General features: G+C 37.9%; 1 protein-coding gene across 1 annotated transcript in view; it reads left to right on the top strand.

The window, feature by feature from the left end:
- The window catches only part of LOC134801143 (dopamine receptor 1), a 178,561-nt gene that overhangs the window by 134,722 nt on the left and 19,109 nt on the right, over window positions 1-24,730 (top strand). Inside the window, exons 2-3 of the mRNA XM_063773683.1 lie at window positions 20,545-20,677; window positions 23,420-23,510. Of these exons, the coding sequence (XP_063629753.1) occupies window positions 20,648-20,677; window positions 23,420-23,510 (121 nt within the window). The 5' untranslated portion in view covers window positions 20,545-20,647. The remainder of the gene's footprint in view (window positions 1-20,544; window positions 20,678-23,419; window positions 23,511-24,730) is intronic.

Here is a 24,730-nt window from a genome sequence, read left to right as displayed (position 1 = left end):
TTTTGCTATTCAATTAAAGAGTACTAATAAAATCCTAATTCAATTAATTAGTGCAAATATTTTAAGGTTTGCGATTCCTGCTCGGCCTTGCGTCGCAAGATGCCCGGTACCACTGTATTGCAGCAATAACTAGAAATGCTTACTTTGGGGAACATTAGCAACTGTCGTTTTTAGGGTTCCGTACCCAAAGGGTAAAACGGGACCCTATTACTAAGACTTCGCTGTCCGTCCGTCCGTCCGTCCGTCTGTCACCAGGCTGTATCTCACGAACCGTGATAGCTAGACAGTTGAAATTTTCACAGATGATGTATTTCTGTTGCCGCTATAACAACAAATACTAAAAACAGAATAAAATAAAGATTTAAATGGGGCTCCCATACAACAAACGTGATTTTTGACCAAAGTTAAGCAACGTCGGGAGTGGTCAGTACTTGGATGGGTGACCGTTTTTTTATTTTGCTTTTTTTTTGTTTTTTTTTTATATGGTACGGAACCCTTCGAGCGCGAGTCCGACTCGCACTTGCCCGATTTTTATTGATAATTACATTTTAGTGGTGAGGGGTGGTACTTAAATGACCGCTATTGAATGGTTTAAACTTATAGGCGCGAAGATTTGATTTCCCTAAGAAAATTTTAATTTCGCGTCTTTTCTGCTATCAAATTGGGTGTGTGTCAGTATAATAGCCCTATATAATTGGCCTATTATTGTATTAAATTTAACGCGCACGCAAAGACGGAAAGCCTGCAATTACGTAAAATTTACTTTCTTATTTACAGCACTCTTGCCCAGATTAAAGCTGATAATTAGTTCGAATCTAGTCTCCCATATTTTTTACGTTCACTGGTACATATGTTTTAGTAAATAGTAAATATACTAAATACTTTTTTAAATATTCGCGCTCGGGGCGATGGAAGTTTCATCGTTCCGTCGCCCCGCTCCATGCAACGACCAATCGCGTTAGCTCGCTGGCTCGTGCGCGGCAACTTTAAAGCAACGATAACGTTTTTGATGGTTTTTTTGTGTTACGAATCATATTTCAAGCCGATTTTTACAGTATTCGACGAAAGAGAACTCATAATGAAAATCCCATATGATATTGATCTATTACCATTTTTAACCAGGCAATTAATGCACAACCCCATAAAACCTACCATACGGTATTATTTAGTGTACGATTAAATTGCAACGCTTGTACTTATTGTAATTTGGAAATAATGAGAGAAAAAATAGCCTATTACCATTTTTGAGGACGGAAATATACTGAATTTAATAATAACCGTAGGTTACTTACTTTAAATGTAGGATACAGAATTATTTTTTGTGTGATTCATGCTTAATGTCATAAAGCAAATATTTCTCTATGAGTACAAATTTAAAAAATGTTATTAATATTTTTTACAAACTTTCTGTGATTTTTTATATTTTTACATTTTTTTTTAAATACCTAAATGTAATATATTTATTTGGATTATGTGTCGACGTAATCACTAGATTTATTATCTGTCCCATACACCGAAAATTTCAGCTATTACTAATTATTTCCATTCCGCCATACTAGCCGAGCGTACCTTTCTTGGCCTATAAATGTTTTCGTGGTTTTTTATGAACACATACGAGTATAGGTAGTTGGTCAAACCCATTGACGTATATAACTCAGGACTGGCCTTGCGGGAAATAAGAATGGGGCATGAATGGGGCCAGTACAGCGGTGTGACATCGCTACAACGCGATTGGTTGATGAGTTCGCATCACGCACGCGATTGGTTGATGAGTTCGCATCACGCGCGCGATTGGTCGCAACTAGTTGCGTTAGGCTGCACGATTGGCTCGAATTCGTGAGTGACACCGCTGAATTAGTACCAATTTTAGTGCCCGTAAAGCCAGTCCTTAGATATAATACGTCAATGGTCAAACCAATTTGTCAGTCAGTAAGAACCAGGAAAACTATACTCCTATCTATCCTTTTCTTTTGGGTGCTAGTACTAGTATAAGACAAAGATAGTATGATTCTCTCTGTCTATGATTGAAATGAGATAGTCCTTTGACAAACTATAGTATTATTTGTTAAGATTTAGGTTTAATTCGGCCCTTGCAATTATAGTCTAGTTTCCGTGTGATATTTTTCGAATTTTATTACAATTTATTTTCGATGATGCTGTTAAAAAGTAGTCATTATGTCGAAGTGTAGTAAAGCCCAGAGCTTAGTTACGGTCTAAATTAATCTGCGGTTGTCCTTTTATTTATTTATTAAATTTATGGTCGATGTCAAAAATATGTGTATAATTTTGGATCTTATTCCCTTGTCATAAGGCAGAAAATGTTTACATATTTATGATCGAACTTAAGCTTGGAGCTCAAGTTGAGACTCTGCACGTGCCGCCTTATAGATCAACGAAATAAATAAATGATATTTTCTAAAATGTGGGCGGAAATCGTTTATTGTTTGTGGTGAAGATTGACTGCAAATTTCGTGTATTGGTAACTCGGAATTAACTCGCCAGGTTTTTTGAGACTTAATTATTTATTTTAATTTTAGGGGTTCCCCTCATCTGGCATAATATTGTTTGTCAGATATACACTTCGCATAACATGTATCGCAGAGACACTTTTAGACGAATGATAATTTTGCATAACTATTACTACGCATACAATACATTTTGCAGCATATTATTTACCAGAAGATTACTTTCATCGACTTTCGTTTAGCATAATTTCATGTACCATACAGCAGCATACTCTTATTATGGCATAGTGATATTTTCTGCTAATATTAGCAGAAAAGCGGGTTAAGTTAAGTAAGAACCGCGACCCCAACAAAATTGAACCTGTGCCAGAAAAGAAGGTTATATTAGGTTGGAACTGCGGCCTCCTATAAAAAACGAACGGCTGCCGAAAAAGTAGGTTAGGTTAGGTTAGAACTGCGACCTCAACAAAAACGAACACATGCCAGAAAAATAGATTAGGTTAGGTTAGAGCATAACATTAAGATAGGTACCTATCATTAGATTATGAAATTTATTTCATAATATTTTTACCCAATGGACTTTATAGTTACTGATTATTTTACCGTATAAACACACTTTAGAAACTAGCAAACAGCAATTCCATCATAACTCTATCCGTTTGTATGTTACCTCTTCACACTTAAACCGCTAAAGTGATTTACGAGTAGATGGAATTTGGTATGCAGATAGTTTGAGACCCGTGGAAGGACAAAAGGTAGTTTTATTAAATCTTTAACACCATTCCTCGTAGACGAAGACTTAACTTGATAACTTTATGCCACCTAAATATTATGCAATACATTTATCTGCGAAAACAATATTCCTTTAAAAGACTATTATGAACATCAACAGTACCTATGCCAAAACATGGTTCTGGATTTTAAAACTCTGCGAAATTATTGTAGGTATGCTAAACTAGTGGCTCTGTGAGCTGTAGACCTCGCGAGCAGAGCTTGAAATAACATGGTGCTAAGAGCTTTAAATACACCGTGTTTTTTTTTGATTTCCGTTAATTTCAAGGGTGCATTCCTGAGCTTAAATCAAGTAACTTTCTCAAAGACACCGATGTTCTAATTAAGTCCATTTCGGAGATAATCCATAATTTATTTTTTTACTATAAGGCCTCTACAAGCGTGTACACTTGCCTTAGGGCCGGCTTACATATTGATTAGTGTTTAGAATGAGTTCATACATTTGCTACTAAACTTAAGTACAATCTCGGTCGATTGATGTACGAAATGACATTGATATGTCACAGATTTCAATTGTTTGGTTGAGTTAAATGTAATGCCCGTGTTACAACAACGCTATATGCTACATTTAATTACTTTTTAAACAAAAAAAAAAAACAAAAAAGAAAACAAAAAAAAATTTTTTTTTTGAAAATTAACTATGCCATTTAGTTCTTATAAACGTACTTAACTATACCCCGAAGTTAACGGAATTCAATAAAAACACGGTGTATAGTAAATTAAAGAAAAACAATACGAAATTTATGTGTAAAAAAATACAAAAAGTTATAATATCCCAGCATACAATTACTGGGGATCGAACCCAGACCCTCTGTGCAAACAGAAAAAGCGAACGTTTACAAACTGAGCCAAATAGTTCTTAGATGGGTTGACGAAATTTAGCTACTGCTTCTCAAATTAAAATTAGTTAAATTTAAATATCTAAATACCGCCTAAACCAGCGATAATTTTTTTCTGCATTTTTTGCTATTAACTCTGTAAACATGTTTCAAAAAGAAAAAAGTCTTATGATATCGATACGACTATTTGTTTAGGCGCCAGGTATCACGACTCCGCCATTTTTAAAAATTTCCAAAAACCGGATTGACAAAAAAAAATTATTTAGTCATAAAATTCGGTCACAAAATTTCACGAGAATCGGTTAAGAATTGCGACCTGTAGAGGAGAACATCCGGACATACGAAAGCAAAATGCCCGAGTCAAAACGTAGACCTTCGCTTCGCTTCGGTCAATGATATATGCGAAAGGTAATTCTGCCAAACGACATTTCTGCCAAGTAACACATTAGTAAACCTAATTTTGGAATTATTCGCAGTGCTCAAGTATACTCATTTTATTTACCGAAATAATTCAAATAGGCCCCCAGTAGGTTATACATTTTCATGTAACATTTCAAACTTGCAACATTCATAGCTTCATAGTAACATTTTAAGCGGCTGAATGGCGTCGGATCGCACAGGACAGGAAAGAATGGCGAAATATTATCTTGAAGCTATTCATAGTCTTATTAGTCTTCATCTTTTACAATAACTGCTGCCTCGAAAATGTAGTGTCAAAATTTCATGTTTTTCGAATAACGGTTTACATGATTCCCGTTGACCTATCCCACACATTGCCCTTATACATTTTATTTGTGCTATAAATGCCCTGATGTCACTCTCAGGGTGTACTTACTTACTGCTGTGGCGCGACCACCTGAAAAAGATCTTGGTCTCCGACAACAAAAACCGCCGTTTTATTCTGTCCAAAGCCGTTTCTGTCCAATCGATGACGCTGAGTTTGCTAATGTCTTTTTGCACTACGTCTCTCGAGCGGTACCTAGGACATCCAGAAGGTGGTCGCTTATTCTCTTACCTATTTTTTTTTAATTTAATAGCACTACTCGTATAGTTATAAAATTACCAATCTCGCTCTCTTGAGCGTCTCTAATAAAATTTGCATTATTAAGCGTCTCTAATATAAGCCATATAAGGCCTAGTTTTCCCTCTGGGTTGGAAGATCAGATGGCAGTCGCTTTCGTAAAAACTAGTGCCTACGTCAATTCTTGGGATTAGTTGTCAAGCGGACCCCACGCTCCCATGAGCCGTGGCAAAATGCCGGGATAAAAGGAAGAAGATAATTATAAAATTATCAAACGAATTCTAACAGGTCTAAATATTTCATAAGTTCTAAAAACTCTGGCATACGATTATTATTTTTGCCAAGTCACAATCTGTCGTTTAAAGGTCGAATACGCCATTAGGTAAACACATTTTTACCATACTTTAGCATATGATTAATCTGTCAGTTCCATTACAGAATTTTTATAAAAGCGAGCGCGATGGGGCACGTTAGGCATGAAAGACATGCAACGCATATCCGAAAAATATGTTTTCCGAGCGAGGAAGCTTTTCACGTATTTTTGGTAGGTACGCTGACACTGACATAATTGTATTAAATATAAAATTCTGACGCATATTGTATTACATTAAACGTATTTCATAAATTACCCTATTTTGACAAAACCATAGCTTTTCGGACAAGCAGCGATACTCGCAAGCACTTATTTCTTCGCATGTCCGAGTGAGAGTCACTAATGTCATGGCTCCTCTACACGATGGGCCAGCGCCGGCCACTCCAAGGGACGCAGCCATGCGGTAGAATGAGATAGCAATATCACTTAAATTGCTCCCTCTAACGCATAAATGCGTCCCTTGGAGTGGCCGGTGCTGGCCCATCGTGTAGAGGAGCCATCAAAATGAGATCAATAAAAAAACCGGCCAAGTGCCAGTCGGACTCGCGCACGAAGGGTTCCGTACCATTACGCAAAAAAATGGCAAAAGAAAATCACGTTTGTTGTATGGGAGCCCCACTTAAATATTTATTATATTCGGGTTTTAGTATTTGTTGTTATAGCGGCAACAGAAATACATCATCTGTGAAAATTTCAACTGCCTAGCTCTATCACGGTTCATGAGATACAGCCTGGTGACAGACAGACAGAGAGACGGACAGACAGACGGACAGACGGACAGCGAAGTCTTAGTAATAGGGTTCCGTTTTTACCCTTTGGGTACGGAACCCTAAAAATCGAATGCCGCTCATAATCTTTCTCAAGTCATGCGGTAGGTACAGTCGACATCAATGATATGTTTATAATTTGGCCTTAAATAAAAAGTAAAGTGCAATATTGTGAATTATGTATTGCCGTCGACTGTACATGCATTTGTTTCTGATTTTTTATTCACGTTTTAATATCCTATCTTCTAATACAACTTATATTAATAAAATTATATTCGTGTCTAATCCATCGAACCTATGGGGGCAGTCACCATCAGCCCCGATGACGTAAGTTGTGCCATTCGCACGGCCCAGAACTGGAAAAGTCCTGTGCCGGATGGATTGCACAACTTCTGGCTAAAATGGTTCCGATGCTCACACTCCTGCTTGGCAGCACAATTTCAACAAGCCCTCGAGCTTGGTTCTCTCCCACCTTCCTTAACAACTAGTGTCACCTTCCTGCTCTATAAGTCCGGTAGTAACACGGAAGCGAAGAACTACAGACCCATCACATGCTTGCCTACACTCTACAAGCTCCTTACATCCATTTTGAGAGCAAAAATCAACGCGCACATTGTCGCAAACAATATTTTGGCCTCTGCTCAAAATGGATGTAGGGTTGGGTCCCGTGGTACTAAAGAGCTCCTCCTCATAGACATGACCATCTGCCAACAAATCCGGCGGAACAGGGGGGCCCTCTCAGCAGCCTGGATTGACTACAAGAAGGCCTATGATTCGGTGCCTCACTCATGGCTGGAGAGGGTCTTAGAGCTGTATAAAGTTGATACAGCTTTAAGAGCCTTTCTAAGCGCGTGTATGAGGCAATGGACCACAGTCCTTCGTCAACCAGGAGACGGGGATGAGCGCCCTGGCCCGCAGGATTTTATAAGGATTGAACGAGGAATATTTCAGGGTGATAGTCTGAGTCCTCTGTGGTTCTGCCTAGCTCTGAATCCTCTCAGTACCTTGCTGAAGGATTTAGAACTAGGTTGCCGGCTTCGGAGAGGGGGTGAAGTCATTTCTCACCTTCTGTACATGGATGATCTCAAATTATTTGCACCAAATAGCCAAGACTTGGTGGAGCTACTGAAAACTACCGAAGTCTTCAGTAAAGCCATCAACATGGAGTTTGGTGTCGATAAATGTGCGGTTATGCATGTACAGCGGGGGAAAGTTGTAAACAAAGTGCGCGCCTTCAACGTCTGGGTAATGCAGAGGCATTACCCAGACAAGGAGTGGCAAAGGAGTATGTGAGTAGAGACTCACATACTCCTTTGCCATACTAAGGTGGACTCAAACTGAGCTGGATGCCCTGGATCGGAGGGTCCGACAGCTGCTCACCACACACCGTATGTTGCACCCACGATCGTCTGTTATGAGATTGTACATCCCACGGAAATGTGGAGGTCGCGGCTTTCTAAACGCCAAAAATCTCCACAACCGTGAGGTGTACAATCTCAGGAATTATTTCCTCAACAACGAGTGTGGGATGCATCGTGATGTGGTGGCAGCTGACAGGGGCCTCACGCCGCTCTCCTTGGCGAACGAGAACTGGCGCAAACCTGTAGTACTAAGCACCGAGGACCGCAAGGCGGTATGGAAGGATATGCAGCTACACGGGCGGTTCTACAAGGCCCTCATGGGCCCGATGTAGACCTACCCGCGTCGGTGAGCTGGCTACGATTCGGGGACCTCTTCGGAGAAACCGAGGGTTTTGCCTGTGCAATTGCGGACGAAGTTATCATGACGAATAACTACCGGAGATATATCCTGAAGGACGGTACGGTCGACATTTGTCGATTCATTGTTATTCGACATTCGGTCGGCATGCCGCCGTCCCGGAGAGTCACTCATGCATATTATCTCCGGTTGTTCTCATCTTGCTAACGGCGAGTACTTGCACAGACATAACCTCGTAGCCAGAATTATTCACCAGCAGCTTGCCCTCCTATACGGCCTTGTGGACCGCGAAGTGCCGTACTACAAGTACTCACCTGCGCCAGTTCTCGAAAATGGTCGTGCCACGCTCTATTGGGATCGATCTATCATTACTGACAGGACTATTGTAGCCAATAAGCCTGACATCGTGCTGATAGATCGATCGCAGCGCCGGACCGTGCTCGTCGACGTCACCATCCCCCATGATGAGAATCTCTTGAAGGCCGAGAAGGACAAGTCTAGCAAGTACCTAGACTTAGCCCACGAGATAACCGCCATGTGGGATGTTGACTCGACGATCATTGTTCCTATAGTCGTGTCAGCGAACGGTCTCATAGCGAAGAGTCTCGACCAACACCTAGAGAGACTCTCGCTGGGTGGTTGGATCAAGGGTCAGATGCAGAAGGCGGTAATTTTGGACACGGCGCGTATAGTACGTCGATTCCTCACTCTGCGGCCCTGACCACCGGCAGCTTGGACCCTGCCCCGCTACCGGCGGCACCCTAGGTTAGGTTTTTTATAATGTGTTTTTTATTGTTTTGTAAGTGTTTTTATATTTTACTTTTATATTCATATTATAAAAACCCTAGCCTAAGAAGAATGATAAATAAAGGAAATTCTATTAAAATTATGAAATTTTATAATTATTTTAAAATAATTAATCACCTGTTGCCTAGTTATGGCTTTGACGGCTAATTAATTGAATTCAATTTTTTTTATTAGATTTCTCAAGCATTGTTTTGCTCGATTGTTTATTTTTATTATTATTAAAATGCCTTTGTAACAATGGTAATTGGATTTTTAGAGTTCAAGCAAATGACTAAAACAATAAGTAAATGCTTGATTATTAAATTGAAATAACATTTAAAAAAATTGAAATTTTAGTTTGGGCCTGTGTACAAATCACGCGAGGTTCGATTAGGGGGGTGGATCACGTTGGGGGAGGGGGGTATAAGGAGTCCTCACGTGTATTTTTCTAGTGAACGAAACTAAGAAAAATACCTACCACATGAGTAGATACTTTCGCTCGGTTTCGCTAAACATAAATCTGAGTCTATTTTACGAAATTTTGGAGCGCGTGACTTTGACCGGTCGGATGGGAAAATTTCAAATATTAGGTCATTACCTATGAAATTGGCGTTTTGTTCGGAGAATTTCAACGAAACACGAATTTCCATACAATTAATTTTGCGGATATTTTTTTGATGGCTAATTCAAACCAAACAAAATTTTTCCAGTAATTTTTGACACCTTTAAGGTATGTTTTCAATATCTCCATTTCTTGAAAATTGGTACCATTAGAAAAATATAAGTAATTTTAATACTCGAACCGACAGCACATGAAAAGACCTATTTTCAAGGCTTAATTCTGAACACTTAACAATAAAAAATAACAATTAATTGTATGTAAAATCGTTGTTTATTGAGTGCACTGTAGTTTTATTGTAATTGTGTATGTACTTTTGTAAAAAAAAAAAAAACTAGGATCAGACTTATATCTATGAACAAAAACGCCAATTTCATAAGTAAGGACCTAATAATACAAGTGAGGTTATGCAGGGCAGCATCGGGACTCGTAGAGATACGATTATAACGATCAATTTTTCCCTAGCAGTGGGATTCTATAATAGGCTAAGAAAATAAATAGGTAGTTGAAAATTAGAAACAGTTCGAAATGTCACCAACCTCAAATTACGATGTTTTTACAAAGTTGACCGCGACATAAAACATTTTATTGCCTACAAAAATTAAGGTCCCTACGTTAAACCTTTTTGACTACCGTTCTGAACAAAACGAGCGTTCAAATTTTTAATTACATATCTGTAGGGTCATGTCACAGACTACATAATACGACAGACATGCCACTCACGTAAAAAAATCCTAATTTTTTCCTAATTAAATCTTCATTATCGTCTCTCATAATAATACAATTATATGATTAACATTAAATTATCTTCGGTTTAAGAGAGATAGATTAATAGAATACTATAACTACTTTGTTAAAATGTGTATTAAAGCGTACAACTATAGCGTGGAATAATTTTGTCTCATGTTTTAAAATGATATTTTGTTTGTTGTCAATACCTGAATAAAATTTTATTAAGACAAAAATCTACAAATTTCAGCGCTTCGTATTTTCGTGAGCCTACATTATAATATATTATTATGTTTGTCCATATCATAATTCTCCTTTAACATCAATAATATGATGGATTAATAGCGTCCATAAGATTGTAGCACTAACGCAAATGATCATTCCGTGAGCGGCAGACATTCTCTTGTCTGTCCAGTAGGTATATTTATTTTATAATTTGTTACGTAGTATATCTGCTCAAGTTTTATGTAATCTACGACCGGGGTCGTATTCCGACATCAACATTCAGTGGTCGACAACGATGGCTAACATCGTAATCGTTATTTCTGGGTGATAAAATTTACGAACAATTTTTATTGACTCGTTGTGCACAGTCGTAATTTACGTAATTAAATATTTTAACCGAGGAGGCCTTTGACTAACACAGGGATGGGAGTCGGTATTCGCACTATTTCCCCTCTGCCGAAGCCAGGTGGGTTCCTCCATTCTTCCGATCGGCTCTGTTCGGCTCAGCATTGCTCCGAGCAATTATTAGGGTTGGCACAACTTGACGTCCCTTTGCGTGCACGACCACAGATAAGATAGCGCCATACATTAAAAAGGAACAGCAGGATTCGACCCTAAATCGCTGTCAAACTTCGGTTTTGTAGTCAGTGTCCTTCCACAGATATTCATTGATTCAGCGGCGACGCCGCCGCAGTAATGTCACAACAGTAATGCAGCTGCAGTCGACATCCGAATCTGAATGACAACCTATGTACCTGACCATTTCTATTTAAAGTTATACCAAAAAAATTTTGTGTTAGAATTGGAAATTTTTATATTATTTCTACTCAGAATCACGAGCTTTTTAAAAGTGTCCCCAAAATTTTTGGGGCGTTTGGTAACGGTTTTCTATACATCTTCTATGACCGTAACAAAACGGACAAAACAAATGTGTATGAAATTTTGGGGGACACTTTTTTCTAGTATTTATGATCGAAAGACCTCGTAATTCTGAGTGGAAATAATATAAAAAATTTAATAGAAATGCCTACCAACTTACATAAATTTATCTATATCACACATCTTCCCATTACCAAATATACACGACCATAATCTCAAATATGGATTATGGAGTTCATATTTGAATTTCCTCCCCAAACTCTGCGAATCGCATAATGCGGAATATATTAAAAACGCTCAGCACATTATGTTTACACTCTTATGACAAATTGCTCGAGCTCAATTTTCGAGAGAACGTATGGGGAATGGAATAGACGATTTTGCACAGAATGTGGTTCATATTTATCATAGACTGCCGATTATAGACTATGCAAAAATTATCGCGAAAATTGGGCGCTCTATAGGTATTTTTTAGGTAGGTGAGTTCAAGTCTCACCCAAAACCGAAAATTTTCCACTTTTAAATTTATTCTAAGCTCTATAGGTAGTTGTGAAGCAGATGACTTGGTTGCATCCCACGCCATTTTATACTAAAAAATATTTGCCTATCTTAGAATTTTCTATAACCGTGGCGGCAGTAGCGATTACCAATAGACACGTTTTCAAAAATTAGTTTTTTTTTCATTTAAGAAAAGTACTCTAAGTAAAGTGTGAACAGCCGTCAGCCAATCAGCAATTAAAGGGGCCCACTGATTAACAGTCCGCCGGACGGTATCTGCCTGTCAGTTAGAACAAAATTTTGACAGTTCCGGACAACTGACAGGTCGATACCGTCCGGCGGACTGTTAATCAGTGGGCCCCTTAACTCCTTAACTGTGTGCATCTGTTTTACGACATGCAGACGACCAAGACGCCTCAGCCCAAAAAGATGGACAGACCAGGTCCGCTCCACGCTGGACACCAAACTGGACGTCGCACTACATGACGTGAAGACCGACACAGATGGCGAGACACCATCTGTAAGAAGCTAATCCAACGACCCACAACCCTTCAGTAATGAGGAATACGACACGAGGAGGATCCACAAATATCTACACGTTTCTTGGATGAGAGAACAGTCTATCGCTACTGTCGCAAACCCTGGAAAACTCGCTAGTTAGACCGCTGCCTTGTCACCATAGTATTAGTAGCGCCATACGAAGCATGGATAGAATAAATATAGTCGTGAGTCGTCGTCTCAATGCAGCTGATAGCAATGCTGCACCGTAGTACTGCATCAGTAAAGCTGGTGTTGAATCCTAATGTAACATCTATACAAGTTCTATATGGCAAGTGATCTATGATTTCTGCTATACGAGGGTAATGGTGTGTTTAGCAGAAAATTGTCCGTGAATTTTGGAGGCGCTTAAATCCAAGTTACTTTTGGGGGTTTTACAAGTTACTTGAGTTTGTTGTGGCTCGGCAAACTTGTATTAAGCTATGACACCAACGTTTGCTTATTAACCGTTCATATACAGTAGGTAGTGCCAGGCGTGGCTCACTTCGCGATTTCGTCGCGTCGCAACAAGTAGCTACAAGTACATCAGTCCCACACCAATTTTGGTGGCTAGCCATGAACTGCGCGTGGCGCTTGCGCCACCTAGCGGTCATATCTGTCCTAATCGTAACAGACGCGTTTTGTTAGAGAGTGAATCTTCTGTACCTAGTAGTATTATTTATTCTGTGGTAGTACTTTAGTATGTCAATAAATAAGGATGCAGTGCGTTATTTAAATAAAATTATTTTATAAATAGTATGTGAACCTACGAAAAACATCCCTTAAAACTCCTTGAAGGGAAACTGGGGTAAATTGTAATGATATGCTTTTTATCAGCTTCTGATTACATTTTGTCGTACTAAACTACTTATTCATAAAATTTCTCAAGTAAGTACCTTCTTTTCACAATCGGTTAACAGTTTTTGTACCAAGTCTTATTTAAGTACGTTTTGATTTGTGATATGACAAATTTTAAAGGGCCCACTGATTAACAGTCCGCCGGACGGTATCAGCCTGTCAGTTGTTCGGAACTGTCAAAATTTTGTTCTAACTGACAGGCCGATACCGTCCGGCGGACTGTTAATCAGTGGGCCCCTTTAGTGATATGAAAAATAACTCGGAATTATCCGCTGGGAGTGTTGAGACAAGTGAAGTAGGTCCAAACTAAGCATGACAGGGTTTGAAATGACAACTTTATTTCACGAAAACTACTTACAATACTTATTATTTTATTTAAGATGCTTGAAAATATTTCCTAAAATGTTACGATCGTAGGATATATTATCCAATATTTTTTTCTGAAAGTAATCCAATAGGAGGTCTGATTTTTACATATTAATAGTTTTTAGAGCACCGTACAAAACTTTGTTCACGGTGCTCTTATGGGATCACTTCGGTCTTGCAAATCGGTTAAATGCGTTTTTCTCAAAGACCGTTTGATGTAGGTACCTGAAATTTGGAATAGTTACGGCAAGTACCATAACTAACACTGTGAATAAGTCGAAACTGCTTATTTCTGATTTTAGGGGGTTAGAGGGTTAGGCTGAATTTTATTTTCAATTGTAAGAATCGTGTGAGGTACCATTAGAAAGCTTGCAAAAAATTGAGTCGATGGACTGATTTTGACTTCATTTTAGAATGCAATAGTTTCGATAACAAATGCATTTAAAGTTGCAAGTTTTCATACAAAATGTTTCACCTCTGTCCTGTCGATTTTCGGAAAAACTATAGCTAACAGGCAGCTGACCAGTCAATATCCAACTAAAACAAGTATGGAGACGGCGGGAAAATTATCAGGTTAACTCTATCTTTATTAGTTTTTAAACTGCAGCCTGATCTTTGGTTGTTTAGGGCTAGCTAACTGATGCTTACACTGGTCATTTCATATTAGGAAGTAGTTTTAGTGAGAAAGATCCTTACTTAAAACTTTGGCATTGAAATTTATGACTTATGTCTTTGATACAAAGTTTAATTCTACTTACTTACTTTTGTGAGATATTTCATTTTTTTCTGAATAGCCTACTATAAGTATGAGAGAGTAAAAGATCTGCAAAATGCAACCTTGTAATAAAGCAAATAAGTTTAAATTTCGAACGGGCTTTCCAACAAATGGACTATCGCAGTAAGAATCATATTTTATTATTGGAGTTTATCAGTACAAATTTAAATTAAGAATTCCGTTCTTCACTGTCGTTGTGTTTTTTTTTCACATTAGCGCACATAGAGTTAGTAAAACGTATAGAGATAATAAAGTCATTTAATATTTATTAACAGCTATGGCGTCATCTACCTATAGATTTTACTGAGAGTATCTGATTCGTCGAAACAGGATTCCTTCTCATTAAGTACCATACATTTATGTATTAATTGTATACAGTATGTATATTTTTGAACAGATCGGTGAGAGCAGCATCTAGATACTGTTCTGTTAGAAAGAAAAAATAATTTTGGAAGACCGGGCGCAGCACGGTTGCATTTTTATCGACTATCACTATGCGCGTCCCTTTTGCACTAATATACTTGTTAGAACGTGACAGGCATGATGACAAGCGATAAAAACGCGACCGTGCTAGGCCGCCTGTATTGTATATGACAGTTAAAATTCACAGGTTTTGGAAATAAAGGTAAAGTTGACGAAATATAAAGTAAGCCGATCTTGATCAAACTTGTTTTTTTTTTTTCAAATTAGTATAAGTATCCAAACTTAAAACCATCTAGGGATGTGTCGTACGGTGCTCTGAACACCGTAGTCTTGACTTCGTGCTTGGCCAATTATTTGTATATGCATACGCATAATCTACAAGGCAAGGCAAAGACAAGGTAAAAATACATGCAAAAATGGTTGGGTTGGTGGTGTAAATTTATCCCCATCACACCACACATTTTTGAAGTAGGTATGAGCGACCACGATTATATAATATAGGTACCTATAAGTATATATATTTTTAAATATTTATTTCACAAACTAGCAAAACCTATTTCAGGAAACATCATTAACTTTTTTTTTACTTCTCAGCTCTACATTATCGTAAACATGAATGAAAATATCATGTTTTTAGCATATTTTCACCGTTCGCACGAAGACTATAATCAAATCCACCAAAATGCAAATCATTGTTTGATCGAACCAAAAGTCACGGCCACGGCACAATCGATTATTTATTAATCTACCAAAAGTGCTCGTCAATCATTATATTTACTCGGGGGACATTATATTTACTGCTTTATATCCAGAATTAGATTAACTGTACCTTAGGCATAGAGAAATATAGTAAGACAAGATTGCTCACTCCATACACCAGTTTTGGTACTAATGCTCAACAACATAAGACTTTCCGGTCGGTGCTACATCTATTTTAATTGTCATTTTATAGTACTACTACTACTACTACTTAAAGTACTGATAATTCCGCTACTCGATGCTAGATGTCGACTGTGAAAATACTAATTTTTTTGGTAACAAACCTGATGTATGGAGTGAGCACTCTTGTCTTACCTATATTATCAGTATTAAAATCATGTTAATAAACTAACTAGCATGGGTAGACCCCCCACGTGAACTGATGATCTGGTAAAGGTCGCGGGAGTCCGCTGGATGCGGGTGGCGCAAGACCGGTCATTGTGGCACTCTTTGGGGGAGGCCTATGTCCAGCAGTGGACGTCCTCTGGCAAATATGATGATGATGATGATGATGAAACTAACTGAAAGCTCTGGAAACGTGTGAAAGTAAGGATTTTTTGCCAATAAAAACTTTGCTGCTGTTTCAAAGTTGGTTAGAAATATTGTGTGAGTCATGCGCGTCGTAATTTAATAATTATAACTAATAATGAATCTATTGACACCTCATTTAGGTACCTACTAAAATTGGCACAGAAGTTTTGGTGCTACGAAGAAATACACGATACAAACATACCCATAGAAATATGTTACATACTTATATGTAGTGCTAAAATCATAATTTTCTCGTATTTGTGTACAAAATCAAGAATTTACAAACGTTGCGATAAAAATTAAATGCAATAAACAAATACACCCTCGCTAAAGTTAGTTTACTGTATCTTTTTATTAATAAATGATGTGGAAAAGAACCCGTGTTTGTCATGCGTTTCTGACTTTTTACCTCTTTGACGATCCCTTGGCTTATACCAACCCAAGATATATTATTTATATTTTATACCTTTTCAAGATTTCATTTAAGACATCTACAAAGTATAAGCACATACTCGAGTTTTACTCTTTTACTTCGTCTTTTATTACAGCTCTACATAAAATACGTCTCGGGACCCTAATTTGCATGAAAAATATTTTATTTTCTCCTTGGAACGATGCGACAAGATATCGTAAGAATTTTATGTCCTTACCTTACCTTTAATCTGAGTATTATTTTTATAAACTTATACTTAAATTACCTACCTATGTATGTAAGAATACTCGTACTGTAATAGTACATTACGATACAAGTGCGAAAAATAGTAATTTCGCAACGAGTGGCGATAAATTAAAACACGACCGAAGAGAGTGTTTTAAATCGACACGAGTTGCGAATTACCTATTCGCACATGTATCGTTACAATGTTAAAAGTACATATGGCCCTTTGAATTTTCGACATATGTAGTTGGGCATTTTCATTTAACTTGTACTTTAAAGCGCGACTTAAGTAGTGTTTCAGTAACGTCTAACCGTTACATTCCTGACAAAATGTATGGGATTTGACATTGACCGTCAGTTTTGTAACGATTGCTAACCGGCCATTAAAGGTGTTCAATTAAATGAAAATGCCCAGTTACGTATTGTGCTAATTATTTATCGCACTAGTGAGGTAACGCAGCACCACACCATTCTTATTGTTTCGTAGGTTAGTAAATCACTAAAAAGCGTTCAAAATATGAAATTTAAACCTAAACGAAACAGTCCAATGATTATTTTAATTTAATTTTATGCTAAATGTTTTAGTATCACTTAAAAAAGTTGTTTGAAGCTTTCAAAAAAATTTAGATCTAAACGGAAGAGATAATTAATCGATAATTTTTTTTTCTATTGTTATTTTTATATTTTTGACAACCTAAGTCTAACTTGAAGGAGCGGCCAGACAGAGCATTGGAACGAGATTTGTGGAGAGATTGGGGGCAGGCCTTTGCCCAGCAATGGGACACGTAAGGCTCCAAATAATGATAGTCTAACAGATCAGTATTTTAATCTCACTCAATCTCCCGATTTATTCTATCAGTATAAGCCCGGCAGTATAATGTAGGTACGAAGGAAGTCGATAACTTAAATACTCTTAACTTTCGGGACACAAGCAACTTCGCGCGGAAAATGCGAAGTATGGAAAACTTTTAAAAGATCCATTACCCTGTTGCCCGCGATATATATCATCTATCTCGCTAACATGCGATTTATCATAGTCTTCTGTCGTGTCTTGTCAATTGTCGTGGTTGTTGTGATAAAGATATGTTGCCAGCTTATGTTATGCTCCTTGGTGATACTGATACCTATAGTTTGTCAAAGGACTTTCTCATTTCAATCATAGACAGATAGAATCATACTATCTTTGTCTTAAACTACTACTAACACCCAAAAGAAAAGGATGAGTACAGTTTTCCTGGTTCTTACTGACTGACAAATTGGTTTGACGAACTATAATTTAAAAGCAGTAAAATCTGAGTATCTCATAAATAATGTTTGTTTCATGTTTAGGGAAACCGAGGTAAGTTGTGACAGAGAAGAGTTGTGATATAGTCGTTTTTTTGGAATCTATTAACTAATAACGAGCTCGCAATAACGCACGTTTGTTATTTCAAGTTACTAGCTAACAAACGCGCACTGTTGCGAGCTCGGAGCTCGCTAACAGTTTATAGAGGTTCCAAAAAATCGACAAACAGGCCTATTCGGATTTCGAGATAATCACAAGATCTTGAGACGATTTAGAGATCAACTAGATCTACATTAGATATCGACTAGATGTGACTTGGATATCTAAGTCATAACTTGTCGAAATCGTTCAAGAGGACCTCCAGAATCGCGGAAACGTCAAATTTGACATATTTATCTTACAAATATCTTTAAATTATCCGTATCGTAACTTGTTGAAGTCTAGTAGAAATCTAATTCATTTTCCGAATCGAGCCGAATGTCACTACTCTCCTCCGTCACAACTTACCTCGGTCTATACCATGGAAATGCCCATTAAATAACATAAACTAAATAGACAACTAAAATTGTAAGTATACTCCATTATTGGGGAATAAAGCTTTAGAAGGCTGATTAATTGTTGACATCTGATTCTGATAGATTCAATTAAGTTTGTTTCAGACTGAATCAGCAAAATTTGATTTCGAACCCCACATTAATTCGTTATTGAGCGTTATGTAATAGGTACTGTGCTTACAAAAGTATTTATATCCCCTTTGCGTGTCATCGAAAAGAAAAGCATCAGGTTTCATTGCCTAACATAATAACGATTTGGAAAAAAAGACAAAATAAAAGTGAAGGTAACCTTCATGGACGTATATTTACGACTTTTTAATTACTTATCGTTCAAATGCGAGTCGAGAATCAAAGCAAACATCGACTAAGAATAAAACAGTCAAATACAGCAGGTTTAAGAAAATATCACGAATGAGCACGATGAGGGAGGGGGGGTCAGGGAAGATATCACGTGTAATTTTTTTGTCAAAGCGGGAAAGCCAAACACAAGAATATTTAAAATTATGTCTCACGAAAGTTTAATATCGACGAGAATATTATTCAAAAAAATCAGATTAAATATTCGCTCTATTTTATATGCGTATTTACTCAATAAAAATATTCATCGCACCAACTTTACGATGCCTGTTTTTGAGAGATAGCATCTTGAACATATACGTAATACAGTAGAAACGTGGTAGAAACGGCATTAGATTTGCTTAGCGTCTAAGGGTACCCGCTTCATAATTATCACGTGATCTTGTGGCAGGGGGGAGGGGGGGTTGCGTTAGTCACTAAATATCACCAAGGGGAGGGGGGGTTAAAAATAGGCCTAAATATGATCACATGATTTCCGGACGACCCCTAATGAATAATTTTATATTTCTGCCAAATGGTACCGCCATGTTAGTAAAAGATTTAATATAAGAGAATCACAAATTCTTAAAATTTGCCTTTTTAATAGCAATTTTCATGAGACCATAAGGATTCCCTCGATTTTTATTTGAAGTGTCATGTCGAAGAGATTTTATAGATGTCTTGGAGCGTTCGGGTGTCAAACGCAGAAAGTGGATCGTTTCGAAGCCGGATATCGATGGAGACTTGTAAAGCGAAAGCCGTTTAATGTGGTAAAGTGACAGATTATTTCAAAAGTTATAAGAAATGGAAGATTTCGTATTACAGTTTGAGGGAAATAAAATTATAATGTGACATACAATTTCCCTGCTTCAAATTCAGTAAATTTTGTTGTAATTTCTTTTTACCTTCATTTAATCCAAATATTCTCGTTTCTAGATCGGTGGTCTCTTTTAAAACTTAACGACATCATCGTCGGTCCCCCATTGTATAGTCTGTGCAGAAAGAGAAGAGTCGTAGAATGTATTGCAAATGTATTGGATCCCATACTATCACGACTCTCTTTCCGCACAGACTCCAATATTCATGGGATTGTCAGGTGTATTCTTTTGTTAAAGAACAATTATTACTTTAAATCACGAGAACTATTGATTTAAAAAAAGAAAAAGGTGTCCTCAGTTTTCGATACTGAATTGAGTCAGTTTTGTGAATGTCCATTCAAACTGGATGTCAAAATCCATCACGGAACTGACAAAATATTTGGTAGTTAAATCAATTATTGTAGTCGTACAAAAATTCTGAGAAGAAATAATTTTAAACTTCTTCATATTTTTGGAAAAAGGTATTATTTTTCTCCATGCGTACCAATCAGTCCATACTAGAGGAGCTACGCATAAAACGCCGGTTGTCAACGATATGCCAGGACCAAATGCTGTCATACTTCGGACACCTCTCACGTCGCTCTCCAGATAGCCTGGAAAGAGTAATAATGACGGGCAAAGTTGAAGGCACGAGACCTCAGGGCCCTCCTCCTACTAGATGGTGTGCTCAAATTACGGCACCTATGCAATTAAAACTGCACGAGGCCATGCGACGAGGCCATGCGCTTAGCGGGGAACAGAACCCTATGGAGGAACCTGGTCTTTAACAGAAGGATATGATGTCAAGATCCTCAGTATTGAGGGACCGACTGAAGAAGAAGATTCTTTTTCTCAACATTTGATGGAAATATAACTTCCTTTTTGTGTTTCAGATATGTGAGGCCCGTCCAACATGGCGGCACTACGGATCGCTTGGCGCACGCAACTGCAGCGGTTCCTCATGAAGGTGGACACGAAGACCTGAGCCGACTGAAGATGGAGTTCGCCTCTTTGTTACCCACCAATGTAAGTTTATTATAGTAATTAGTTACACAAGGGAGCATCAAAGCCTGCTTGCTGGTTACTTTATAAGCCCGTATAAAAAAAAACAGTTTAACAAAAACTGAATAACCTGGTTAATATGTTTTGTCTTAATAAGACGCCAGGTTACGTGTAATGCCTATACCTTATTCGGTAGTTTTGGAACGAATTTTGTACTAAGCTTTTATTTTTTAAGTGACAATAATGATTTCCCATCAGCTACAAACATCATTCCGAGGCTTCATTTAAAAAAAAAAATGTATGTGTAGGTAATTTGTATATGTTTAATATTAGATTCGTACAACATACAATATTCAATCGGAAATTCTGAAACAAAGCACTCAAACATACCCTCGACGAAGACATTAAGCTCCGAAACTGTACCTGGACATTTTCACTTAACTGTGCACCTTTAACGGCCGGTTAGCAATCGTTACAAAACTGACGATCAATGTCAAATCCCATACATTTTGTCAGGAATGTAACGGTTAGACGTTACTGAAACACGACTTAAGTCGCGCTTTAAAGTGCAAGTTTAAATTAAAATGCCCACCTACAAACCGAACTATCTCAAACGTATCTTATACATTGTTGCATCGTATTGCTACTGAACCATCGAACTTTACCCTCATTTCCAAAAGGTACTAAGTCTATCCATCATCACCACCAACACTCACCAATTTTGAACCTTATTTCTTTGCATTAAGGTTTATAAATTGTCAGTTACTAAAGTGGACGAATGCTACTACTAGCCTTTTTCGAATTGAGATGGACGTTGGACACTTTATCTTACTAGTGCGCACGTGCTGCGGAAACATTTTCTTCATCGGTTCAATATTTAGTTTATAGTCTCTGTAAGACACGTGTGCGAACAACTGACACGTCTTGGGGAACTTAGTGTAGTGAAATGTGGCTTTCCATCAGGGTTCTTATGCATATGGAGCTACCCAAGTAACACACAAGCAGGATAATTGTGCCCAAATCTTCTGTATAACGTCTGTAACAGCGCTGTTGCAGACATTATTCAGCTACCTTATTCAGCTTACAGTACGGCATGCTCTATTATTCAAACAATATTCAGCTACTTTGTGTTACTTGGGTAAGGACCCTCCTCTGAAAAGCCAAATTGTAAGTTTCTCAAGCAATATTCGTTATGAAGTAACAAATGTGAATGAGCAATGATACATAGCGAGTATAGCGACAGCGACAAAAGAATAATTATTAGAAGAGGTGTTGGTAAAAATGCAATGGTCGTGTCTTTGTCATAAGTGTCATAATTGCCGACGATTTAGCTATTTAGCTAGGAAAAAAGATCAATCTTAATAGTCGAATTGGGCTGCGTTTGACTCTGCTGACTACAATTTATTAATGTAAAAATAAATTTGCTTTTATCATGGCTACACTTCGTCTCGTGCTCATTTACAAAAACGGAAAGGTGGATAGGAATATTTTAAGCATACCCTATGGTATATGAGCTATCAAAAAGTATATGTAAGTACAATATTAAAAAAAAAAAATATTGACCCAAAAAAGAAAAACATGTTAATAACAGCATAGGTACCTTCAGATCCACAGCGCAGGCTTCGTCATCATACAGATAGCTCATCCACCTCAGGTTTCGTCAAAATAAAATGTATACTTTCACATATGTCATCTGCAACATGCATCGTCAAATTTAAAAGGAAATTGGTCATTACAAAACACAAGCAAGCCATAAACCTATATCCTAATCCGGTAAGTACCCGGCACAAACGTCCCCAAAATACCAGCGGCGTTCCCGCGCTGAATAGGCAACGATATACGCTGGACCAGGTACGAACCAGACCTAGGATCGCAACCCCTATCCCGCATGCGTTTTCCCAGGTCCCTCACAAAAACCTTCGCATCGGAACACCAAGGACCAGCCGACTCAACAGCGAGAGGGACAAAATCGTAACACAATACAATACAATACAATACAATACAATACAATACAATACAATACAATACAATACAATACAATACAATACAATACAATACAATACAATACAATACAATACAATACAATACAATACAATACAATACAATACAATACAATACAACAATACAATACAACACAACACAACAGTTCGTAGTACAATATTTGCCTGTAACAAATTTAATTCTAGGTAATCTAACTTTCACACACAAACCCATTTATCCTGAAAAGTGTAAAGTTACTCGAGTAAATGTGGAGACAAAATACCAAAACACGTGTTACCTCGGCGCCTCAGAGTTTTGGAATTGTTTTTAGCAAATTATATGTACAAACCTCGTCGTGTGGTATGTGCTGAGAACGCTTAACGACGTGCGGTGTTTGTAATGGGGTGATCTCCATAAAATTACGTTCTCAAGGTGAATGCTCTTTAATGCCAAATATCAGGTCGATTTGAGCGATTAAGAAAGCTGTTTAGGGGATGGTTGGTGTAGCTGTTATACAGTCGTTTTTTATCAGGTAGATAATCGCTTACAACAACATCGTTACAGACAACATTACCAGAAAACACGCGTACGGTTGCAATTTTATATTAATTTTATATAATTATATAAAAGGTCAAGGCAACAATCAGATCAAAAAACGAAATGTGAGCTGCTACATTTTTTATAGCATAATACAAGCAGAATTTCATCATCTCAATCCGGAGTCTCCATTAATCCTTAATTTCAAAAATTATAACATTAATTACACGCGCCTTTTTATGTCGACAGGTAGTATTCGAGTTCAATGAGACGGCGACGGTGGAGTACAGCGATGGCGAGGACCCGGACGCCGTCACTCTGCTGTCCGTCCTCCTCGTTGGTAAGATACCCCAGTTATTTCCCTGTATTGGTACAGGCAAAGAGAATAGCATCTATAGAGACGGATTGTCAAAGTAAATTATGTAGCCACTGCAAATTTACTGCCATCTTTCGACAGAACATAAAACTGTTAGAACTTCATTTGACTTTGATCCTAATCCTTTACTGATATGTTTTAACTTATTCTCTACCATCTACTCGACTATAGGCCAAAGGTATGGTGCAATGTTTTCGAGCGATGGTGCCATAACCCTATGCGCCTATGCTCGAGTAGATGGCAGTAATATTAATATTTAACAAGTTAACACATATCAGTGAAAGAATAAGGATCAAAGTCAAATGGCGTTCAAACAGTGTTAATCTTCTGTCGAAAGATGGCAGTAAATGAACTGTAGCTACATAATTTACCATGACAGTAACTCTCTACTTCAAATTCTCTTTGGTACTACAGGGAACAGTTCAATGGCAGTTGTGGCGTCTCTTCTGTCACTGCCAACGTCGTGCCACAATATTCTAACAGATGGCGTTAGGGAGCTAAAAAGCAATTTGGTAGAAACCTACATCGCGCTTACGGAGTTTCAAATGTCACTTACCATATATACTCCTTCTGACTACCTCTCAGTGGCCTTCGGTCCCCAGGCATAACACCAGCCTGGAGAGAGTACTTTCTATTGCCTTCTGTCTCTACCTTTCTACACAGTATTCAAGTCCAACGCGACTGTATACACCGATGAAAAAATGAATGCAGTCACTCTGCTGATAGGTTAATGAGATGGCAACAGAGTTCAGCGACAGTCAATCGCTGTCACTTTGATGATGTCCCACCTCATTGTTAATAAGTTTCCAGAAGACCACGTATGTTCAGGTTAAAGTATGTCCAAGTAAAAGGGATGGAGACGCCATTACTCTGCTATCCATTTCCCTCATCAGTAAGTTACCCGGAAACCTCATAATCTGGCAAAATGAATGTCAGGTAGGTATTCGAGTTCTATTGTATGGCGCGCCATGGAAGTCACATTAGACTTATTCCTTACGGCGGCAGTACTGCCCCATTACGAATAAGGAAATAACGCTGAGTGCAGTCTGAATCCGAATGTGACCTTAACAGTATAAGCCATTGAAAACTTATTCAATTGTTACCAAAAAATCCAAACTCAATTAAGGTTGGTTGGTATGTGTAGTGATTCAGAGTAACATACCTACAGTCGGTAGGGGCTTGTG

The sequence above is a fragment of the Cydia splendana genome, chromosome 21, assembly GCF_910591565.1.
Source record: "Cydia splendana chromosome 21, ilCydSple1.2, whole genome shotgun sequence".
Taxonomy (NCBI): Eukaryota; Metazoa; Arthropoda; class Insecta; order Lepidoptera; family Tortricidae; genus Cydia; species Cydia splendana.
Note: the sequence above shows the minus strand (reverse complement) of the source record. Positions and strands in the feature narration are given on the sequence as shown.